Source organism: Ornithodoros turicata, chromosome 7, assembly GCF_037126465.1.
Source record: "Ornithodoros turicata isolate Travis chromosome 7, ASM3712646v1, whole genome shotgun sequence".
Lineage (NCBI taxonomy): Eukaryota > Metazoa > Arthropoda > Arachnida > Ixodida > Argasidae > Ornithodoros > Ornithodoros turicata.
The window spans coordinates 34,847,261-34,857,147 of record NC_088207.1 but is presented as its reverse complement, the minus strand read 5'-3'; the positions used below and the strand labels follow the sequence as shown (position 1 = coordinate 34,857,147).

General features: G+C 46.4%; 1 protein-coding gene across 1 annotated transcript; it reads left to right on the top strand.

Annotated features, from left to right (window-relative positions):
• The first annotated feature begins 795 nt into the window (after window positions 1–795).
• On the top strand, window positions 796–9,500 carry LOC135400583 (probable glutamate receptor). Its single transcript, XM_064632418.1, has 7 exons — window positions 796–866; window positions 2,377–2,464; window positions 3,544–3,702; window positions 3,780–3,930; window positions 6,153–6,370; window positions 6,907–7,190; window positions 8,998–9,500. The coding sequence occupies exons 1-7, from the start codon at window positions 796–798 to the stop codon at window positions 9,281–9,283; spliced, it is 1,257 nt and encodes a 418-aa protein (XP_064488488.1). The 3' UTR covers window positions 9,284–9,500.
• Window positions 9,501–9,887: the final 387 nt, after the last annotated feature.

The following is a 9,887-nucleotide window of genomic DNA, read 5'->3' as shown; positions in this document are numbered from 1 at the left end:
AGGGGCGAGAACGTTGTCATTCGGGATGATGGTTGGCTAGGACCGTGCTATGTGGTGAAGTTCATTTTTAAGAGTGTACATTCGTAATTTGACGCTACATGTAGTTTGCCTTTCGGTAAATGATCAGTGTACAGTATCGGAGCAAACGCGTTCCTGGCACGGTCCCAAGGCGGAAAGCTTTCGTAACGGTAAACGGTAACGGTTCTTAACGTACGGCTTGGTAACGGTGAAGAAGGTCCAGAATGGCTGCATCCAGCCCTCATAAGAATTTATGCATGCAGAGTTGTAGTCAATGAAAGCAGTCGAAAAAACAAAGAAAAATAAAGTAGCGTGAGCGTACAGCTTTCATACATGCAGACTTCAACGATATCAAACCAGCGCTATTCATAAACAGACGCATGTTGCGGATTCAACTTCAAGATACTGCATTGCGATACACGACACATGTGTATCTCACCCACGCAGTAATATATACAGAAGGACGATGCGTCAATAGGCGTGTATGTGGAGTGCAGTGCCACAAATTGTCCGGACGGTATGAGGAAATTACTTTCAGCCTTACCATTACTGACTGCAGCTTTGTAAAATAATGAATTACATTACCTTCTCATTGTTAGTAATGCGTTATTATCACCAGGTAATGACATTACTTTTGCATTGCATTTTCCCGGAAGTCCATAGGACAGTCCTATGTGGTATTTGACGCGCTTACCGTAATACGCTTACTGGATACGGTAAAGACAGTTTCAGCAAAATCGCTACGCATAAATGATTTCGTCAGAACATGTCAGCGGTATGCCTAATCTAACTGAGCAACCACCGAAGCAGCACAATGTACTGAAAGTCGAGTGCAATGGGGGTGGACGGTATGTGTCTTATCAATGTTCTTTAGTTTCTCGGGTCTGTTCAAGGCCTTCAACCTACACGGCCACCCGCATTACACTCGACACTCAGCACATTGTGCTGCTTGGGCATAGATTTTTCTATCAACACTCAGGCCAGTCGATAAGATAGATCACTATCGTACACTCTTAGAAATGAACTTCACCACATAGCACGCTCCTAGCCAACCGTCATCCCGAATGACAACGTTCTCGCCCCTGACTTGCTGAAAACGGGAGGAGGAGCCTATTTTGTGCTCATTATGCACGACACAAAATAGGCTCCTCCTCCCGTTTTCAACAAATCTAAGGCGCGAACGTTGTCATTCGGGGTGATGGTTGGCTAGGAGCGTGCTATGTGGTGAAGTTCATTTTTAAGAGTGTATCACTACAGATAAGATTAATTGCAGCGTAGGAGGAGTTGCTGCTCAAAGGCTCCACTTGGCCTCTGTCCTGCTGACATGATTGGTGACAAAGCTGACTGGGGAAAACCAGCTACGAGAATTCGTAAATGCTGGCTTAAAAATGAACTTCACCACATAGCACGCTCCTGGCCAACCATCATCCCGAATGACAATGTTCTCGTCCCTGATTTGTTATTGAAACCGGGAGGCGGAGCCTATTTCGTAGTCATAATGCCGTACATAATGGTGCTCCACCTCCCGTTATCAACAAATCAAGAGCGAGACCGTTGTCATTGGGGATGATGGTTGGCTACCAGCGTGTAACATGTTGTGAAGATACGGACCTATCAGTTTCATCAATACAAAAGGTGCCGCAGCCAACAAGTTGAAATCGCCGTTTGGAGCCGACACAGTCGGCGGGCTAGCTTGGTAGAGTTCATAGCCCCTTTAAGTCTACCCTGCTTACGAAACGCGCCATCACCGACGGCTTCAGGTTGTTCAAGGGCGCCCTGAATGAAATAAAACATGAAACCCCACCGAATACCCGCAACAGGAATCCGCGCAACTCACTTTTTGGGATTCCGCACACGAGCGGTTCCCCTTCTTCCCTACACGTTGTTCGTGGGAAGGAGGGGCTCATTCGCGGTTCCCTTCGAAATTCTTGACGGGTACGGAATCCTTTCAGGCAGTTACTCTATCGAAAGTACACTATTACCAATGCGGGACACGCATTCTGTGGCCTAGGACCGGTCAACAGTTATGCATACTAAAATCAAGCTTGTCAGTCAGCGCGGTGTCGGCAGTTCGCAGGTTTATTTTGACCTTACGAGGCTAGAAGGGACGTGCTCGCGTGCACGGCTAAAAAAATGTAAAATGGTTTAAAGCAAATGCTTCGGAAGTGCTTTTATGTGTTCAAGACTATTTTTCTGAACGAGAACTTTTCGTCTGTTAAATTTCGTCCACAGAGTTCGTCCTTCACTCTGTATTCATATATACGAATTTCATCTTCGTACTTGTGGCGTTCGTTATTCCTTACGGGCACTTCAAGGAGCCGTGCGCATTTATCGGTATGTCGATTATTGTTGTTTAAGGTTGAAACTGGTGCACGAACATGAAAGATCCTGGGGAACCAAAGTCAACGGTAGCTTCACGGGACTGCTTGGAATAATTACGCGGGAGGTGAGAACCGATATAGTTGTTTTATTATGTAAGGGACGAGACAACTGAGTCATGGGGGTGGTTAGCAGGGAAGTAGAACGTTACAAGCAAGCTTGAATGGAATCCAAGGAAGTTACGGACACGAGCTTATATAGATCCCCTATACGTGTCCAGACCAACGGGTGCCGACACAAAGTATATATATGGTATTCAATGCAGCAGATCGGAGTCTGCACATATGCACTAAAGCGTACCGAAAAAAAAGAAAAAAGAAAGAAAGCGGAAGCTAGAATAGCTGATGTTGTTATTCTAACCGACCAAAATACTACAATTGTGTCAATGTACGTGTACCTGAAGTGTTTGAACGCTGGCTGCGAGCTGCTCCTTGTGGACACCGAACGTTAGAATTGCCGTGTTGGTTTGCCGTCTTTCTGTAAGCTGTAAAATGACATGATTTTTTTTTTGTTCAATTTGGCAGATTGGGCTGTGACCAGTAGAATTAAGAGCAGTCTCTGTTGAGATTTCTTTTGAGCTCTGCTCCGGATCTGAAGATACTACCTTGATTGATTGATTGATACATGGATTCATACTAACTTGTTGGACAGAGGTTACTATTATTATTATTTTTTTGTGTGTACCGCAAACTTTCACGTGATCTGGGGAGGAATTTGAACTCTCCATGAACATACTTTCTCTGTAACGGGCTGCCTCCTGACCGTGCAAACCCTGCGCCCCTGTTGAGGACGACGCACTCGATAGTGGGATAGACTTCTGGTCAAAACATCGGAGGCTTCCGACTCCAGGCTTCTCATATAACATCCTGAAGTACACTCTTAAAAATGAACTTCACCGCATAGCACGCTCCTGGCCAACCATCATCTCGATTGATATCGTTATCTGCCCTGATTTGTTGAAAACGGGGGGCGTACGCCATTTTTGTGACAATTATGAACCGCATAAGTGTCACAGAAAAGGCGTACGCCTACCGCTTTGAACAAATCAGGGCACATAGCGATATCATTCGAGATAATGGTTGGCTAAGAGCGTGCTATGCGGTGAAGTTCATTTTTAAGAGTGTACCTGTTTTTGCTCTATGCTAGGAAGCTGATGTTTTCGTGGGACCCGTGCAAGCAACGCTTGAGAGGATCAGTGGCGGAGACATGACACCCGCGTACTTGCACACAGACCTACGTCTCATGACGAAGAAACCCTTGAAATACGTAGATCCTTTTAGCTTCGCAAGGTCACTCAACGTCGATGTAAGCTGGTGGAGTTTTGTATTCAGCACTACGGTCCAAAGTGGACAGCAATACGCTTAAAATAGTTCTTATTGCAGGTGTGGGTCATCCTGTTAGTAGCACTGATACTGGTGGCAGCGTTCTTGACAATACTGCAAGTATCAATCACCGAAAGACAGGGAGGATTGCGCATGAGATCTAGGTTCGGTGCTAACGTTTGGCTCTGCTACACATGCTTCTTTGCATCCTGTAAGTTAAGCCTCTAGACATTTTTTACACTCCCAACAACTGCATAGTTAGCAGTATACACCATCGAGGGTCTGGTCATATGGCTATGAAATGATCGTTCGGGCACTTGCGTGGCCTGGACTAGTTTGAATGGGAAGCCATTACAGAAAATAAAACAACTTCGTCGGTCACAACATTACCTGGCCTTTTCTTCGTGATACGTTGACTTCTACAGGCCATCTCCGCCCACAAACGTAGAGACGTCAGCGATTGGGTTAGGCGGACGCATGACAGCTCAGAGTCACAAAGTAGTGCGCCTGCATGCTTCAAACTGCTCCTTGTGCACTGTTCACATTGCGAAAACACCTGCCGGCGGCAACGCACGAAGAACGTGTTTGGGTGTTTTTAAATCAAATGCGTAAAATATTCGCGTTAACAAAACATGTGAATGTGAATAAAACGGAGCTACACAAGCGGAGATACACCGCTCTGACTGTAACTCTTACGTTGTCTCAGAGTATACAAGGGGGGTTCCATAAGTTTCTGGCCCGACCAACTTTTAATAGTCATAGAGACGAAACAAGTGCATCACTTTTCGACATAGTCACCCTGAACTTCGATGCACTTTTCACACCTTTCAACCAGCATTCTTATACCATTGAAAAAATAGTCCGAAGTTTTGTCCGCAAAATGCTGGAAAACTGCCTCTTGCACCTCACTATCGTTTTGAAGTCTCCGTCCTCTCAGATCCCTCTTCAAGTTTGAGAACAGGAAGTAGTCACTCGGTGCCAAGTCTGGACTCTAGGGTGGGTGGTGGATTTCTTCGAAGTCGCACCCCTTCAGTGGAGCCTTGGCAACAGAAGCCGTGTGGACAGGGGCATTGTCCTGGAGCAACCGGACATCTCGACTCAACCTGCCGCGCCTCTTTTCCTTGATGGCATCTGGCAGTCGGTGCGCGAGTGAAGCATAATAAGTCGCATTCACTGTTGTGTTCCTCTCTTTGAAGTCGATGAGGAGGATCCCGTGACAATCCCAAAATATTGTTGCCATGATCTGCTTTGTGGATTGTGTGACCTTGGCATTTCTTGGGGGTGCTTCTCCTGGTTTGCGCCATACCATCAACTCCTCTTTCGAAAGGGGATCATAGTAGAGCACCATAGTCTCATCCCCTGTGACAATTGACTTCAATATTTCTTCTTCGTTCTCTTGACAGAGCTCCAAAAACTCTTTGGCACAGACGACGCGCTGTTGCTTTTGAACTGACGAGAGAAGTCGTGGCACCCATCTCGCACTGACCTTTTTCATGTGAAAGCCCTCGCCGATGATGCGATAAATGGTTGTTTTGGAAAGCCCCAGCCTTTATGAGATTTCCTTCACCTTCAGACGCCTGTCGCTCAGCACTTCCTCCTCGACAAGAGACAAATTTTGTGTCACCACTTCCACTGGACGACTATCGCGTGGTTCATCTTCAGTGGAATCTCGCCCTAGTCGAAACTGCTTAGCCCAGTCTTTTACCGTTGTGTACGACAGAGAGGCTTCCCTGTACACGTTGTCCAGTCGCGCTTTAATTTCTCTAGGCGAAAGTACCTCTTTTGTCAAGAATTTTATCACAGCGCGGTACCCGATTTTTTCCATTTCAACTGAAGAGTGCACCCTGGCTATTTGAAATGCCGCTCTCCAAGCGACAAAAGCATGGAGAGGGTTTAGGGTGGTGCCCCGGCCCTCCAACAGATGGCGCCACGCGTCCTTAATCGCATTTTCTACCTCGGGCCGGAAACTTATGGAACCACCCTCGTAGTTACTCTATTGGTCGCATCACCAAGCAGAAAGAAGTAAGACAACGTCGCCAATAAAGGACTTTTCCAATCTGTGGACATTTCGACGGCAAATTCCGCATTGCGGCTTGTACCTGCTAGTCGTTGCAGGAACACAACCTACTAGTTTATTTCACATGTATAGTGCATGTAGTGGCTTTTCCAACAAAAAGAAAAACTTTGTATTGTAGGCTCTTCAGTTGACTCAAGAACTTCAGTTGTGCTTATTCTTGTTTTGGGAATGGGTTAACCTATCGCCCCACTCGGTCTCATTCACAAAACGACTATCGTGCTGAACCTGCACAATTGCTGGTGTAACTTTCATTGCACAAAAGCTACACGTCCGTTACGCATCATGGTGCTTTCAGGTAGGCTGTACAACGTGCAGGTATTCACGGTGCTTTCTCTCTCTCTCTCTTTTTTTGTAAGGTGGACGACCGCAGAATTTCAAGGTCCGGGAACGTTTCTTGTTAGGGAGCTGGAGTCTGGCAGTCGTGGTGGTTGGAAGTACCCTGAGCAGCCGGCTAGTGAGCACGATGCTCGTGAAGAATACGGAAGATCACGTTGAGGAGCTCGAAGATGTTTTGCGATTTCCCAATTTGAAGATACTCGTTCAGAAAAACACAAGGTTCGAGGAATTTGTCACGGTAAGGGACCAGTATGCATTCATGACAAATGAGAAGCTTCACAGGCGATTCCAAGGATACGTTTGGCGTGGTGTCATAAAAGACACCATATATATGATACCTTATAGGATTTCGTAGTAGCAAATGAGTTGTAGTTGGACGGACTAAAAGTAGCAAATGAACTAGCTCTCTTCCCATAGTCAACATGTTCGTTGCGAAAGAGGCTGCGAGCAATGGGGTGAGCTTTATAGCTGACGTCTGAAGGAAGGGAACAGTATCGGCGCTCAAGCATCGTTACGTAGAACGTGTTTTATTACACATTGATCAGCAATTTATTACAAATATGCTATGTTGGTCATTTCCGTGTGAAATGCGTATCATGACAGCCACAGCCGAGAGAATGACTGCAAGTTTCAGGATCGTGCATTGAAAACCGTGGATGCCCTACTTGCAGTATTTTCAACGGAGAATTCATTTACGTGATGACAGTTTGCAGAATTGCACGATCTCGTTCCACTTCAAAACAGAAGATTGCGCTTAGCTTCATTTCATTATAGAAGCCACAAACACGGCTATTTCGTGAACTGCGAAAGCGACTGGAAGCCATGGAAGACTCTATCAGGCCTGGACCCCAACAAGATGCCTTCTTTGACAAAGCAGAGCAAGGCAGTCACGTTATTATACACGAAACCTTCTTTCAAGATGCTGCTCTGGCACAGCGGTATTCCCGCAGAGGACACTGCAGTTTTCGCAAACCGCCGCCTGTATTGGCCTTGCAGCCTGTGGGCATGCTACTGCGGAAAACACTGGACGAATCCATCAAGAAAACCATCGCAATGCAGCTGAGTATGCTTTGCTATAACTCATTGATAGACTGTATAGAAATATGTTACTTTCGTTAAACTCGCATTGATTCTGTAGCCATTTCGTAGGAACGCATGCTATATCTGGGTTTTCTTTCTCAGCGTTGATGAGTGTTGTGCATTAGCTGGGAAACGTCACCCTATGACATCACCATTCATCGTTTAATTGTTGTCGTTGTTATATTGTCACGAAGCGAAATGGGTCGGCGAGTCGTCGAATAAACAGCGAACAGTTTATTAGACTACTTGGTAGCAAAACACAAGAGTGATAGCTCTCTGAACACAACTGAGTTCAAAGAATGAATGCTCCAGCTTGGAGCGCACAAGCATTTAAGCGTCGCGCCGAAAAGTTTAGAAACAGCACATGCGTTTGCCAGAGCGCAGGCGATGTGTCTGGAGCTTATTGCTTCTTCTTCAGCATGCGCCGGGATGAGATGTACCGTTTCGTGCCTGCCCTGGAAGTTTCGCGATGATGATTCGTGGCAATATATGTTTAAAATGGTTACCAGTGCTGTGCATCGTACAGACATTGTACGGGTCGTAAATCCTAGATATCGCCTGAAGCACCTGCCTCATAAAGCTGCCCTTTCTGTCCAAGACTTCATGTACAGGAACGACCGGGCACCGCAGTTCATCATGCTGAAGGTCCCGAACAACTCCCAGGACCTTATCCATCTGCTTCTGAACTGTCTTTACTGTAGAGTTTCCACTCGTGTACATTTGTTGCAATAGTGATAAGTCGTTAGTCACTCATTTTTTTTTAAATTTTCGTTCCAGCCACATCAAAGATGTTAACAGATTCTTTGTAAAGCGTCCTATAGCTTCCGCTGTCGTACGTACGCTGACTACGAAATTGTCCACGTTCGAGGATTGCTTAAGGATAGGTATCGCCTGTGAATACTCTCTTTCTATGCTTTACAAATGGTGCTGAATGGTGACTGACGATAGTGGCAATGGGGTAGAGTATCGCCCCTGGCGATGAAACTCCCCATTCATCATCTTAAAAAGTAAAGTTGTTGTCGTACATCGTTATATTGCGGCCTATAAACCTTTGCTGGCAATCCCCTTGAGGATGTAATTATGTCAAAGCGCAATGAAACGTTACACCAACGACCTATGACCAAACACGTCCATTTGACTATCTGCGGACTTCTTGCGGAGTACTTGTGCTCCACCGGTCTGGTGACGGCGCTCTCTGAGAGCCCCCTCATCATCCCCTCATCCGTTCCCAACGCGTAATAGGGCAGTGTACCGTCTCAGCGGCGGGGAATCGCCCACCTCATCATCATCCAATGTATGTAATGTGTGTATCCAGTGTGTGTGTGTATGATTGGTTGGTTGGTTGGTTGGTTGGTATAAAAAGAAAAATATGGAGCTTTTGGCCCAACTCTACATTGGGCTGGCCTCTCCAGTACGCTTATGGTAACGATGTCTGGCTACTAAGGATTCTAAAAGGATGTTTGTTCCACGAAAGTCCTAAGGTAGGAAATCACAGAGTGTGAAATATGTCGATGTGCTACCGGCCAGTCACAAAGTCTACCTTCTTGAGGTCAAGAGGGCCGTTGTCGTGTCTGACCAAGACATTCCGAAGAACTTCACGACTTGCTGCGAATCGCTCGCAGCTGAGCAGCGTGTGTTCGCTGTCCTCTGGCACTCCGCGTTGGATTCGTGTTTGCAATGAGGCTTTCACATTACCCCAATGATTTCTGTGCGATGACAGTTACTACAACAGTGTGCTTATATGCAACAACCAAATATATTTTATTTTTGTTCCACAACATCCAGGTGCCGCAGAATGGCTGAAATGCAGTTACAACGTCGTCCTATGGAACCCTTCATCGTGAATGCATCCAAGTGCTACCAGGAAGATGCGGGGTCCGTCTACGCGTTCCGGCTGGACGAGCTACAAGGCGCCTTTCTCCTGTGGACCCTTGGAAGCCTAGCTGCAATTTTTGTTTTATGCGCGGAGTTGTCTATTTACGCTGCAAGAAAATCCATACTGTCTCGGAAAACCTCACATGTAAAGACCCTTGAGAGCAAACGTGCTGCCATGCACAGCAGTGGACTGTAAGAGATATATACCCTTATGCGGCCCTTATATATACCCTCATTTCAAATAAGCGCCTCCTGTTCGTGGTAGGTACAACAAAAGACTCTCGGTGGTGTGTTTTAGGTCATTATTTGCTCTCGTTCCTTATTCAAAGTGCACCCAAGTGACTATACAAGTGGCGTTCCCCTCTCGTTTCGGGAGTGTGAAGCTTACGGCCGTGTCATTAAACGATCTTCGACACGACACCTCGCCTCCACTCTAGTAAGTGGAGGGCAGAGGTGCTCTTCCACTTAAGGAGCTATTGGCCTTTGAGGAAACACCGACACTACCGCATTCTACCTGAGGAAAGCGCGAAGAATTTCTTCTGCTCTGGACACGTTTCGAGTCAAGGTCGATTTTTGAAGTGAAGCACAAACCTGGTCTAGAGGAGCAGCTCGGGGTCGGGTCGAGTATCGTCTAAGAATACGGCCCTTAGGTACAACGAGATACGGGACTAAATATGTGCAGTGTAGCTTAGCAAGCACCTTGCCGTTGTCACTACCTGCCTCACAAAAAGTGTCGTAAAAGATAGTGCGAACAACGTATAATAATGTCACGATATGGGTTGGTGCGCCACGGCCGGATT

Bases quoted from the DNA above. Each gene is read 5' to 3' on its own strand.
- LOC135400583 (XM_064632418.1), top strand. From the start codon at position 796: ATGCCTAATCTAACTGAGCAACCACCGAAGCAGCACAATGTACTGAAA. The intron at 2,465-3,543 runs GTGAGAACCGAT...GCTCTATGCTAG, and splicing joins TTGGAATAATTACGCGGGAG to GAAGCTGATGTTTTCGTGGG. The intron at 3,703-3,779 runs GTAAGCTGGTGG...TTCTTATTGCAG, and splicing joins CAAGGTCACTCAACGTCGAT to GTGTGGGTCATCCTGTTAGT.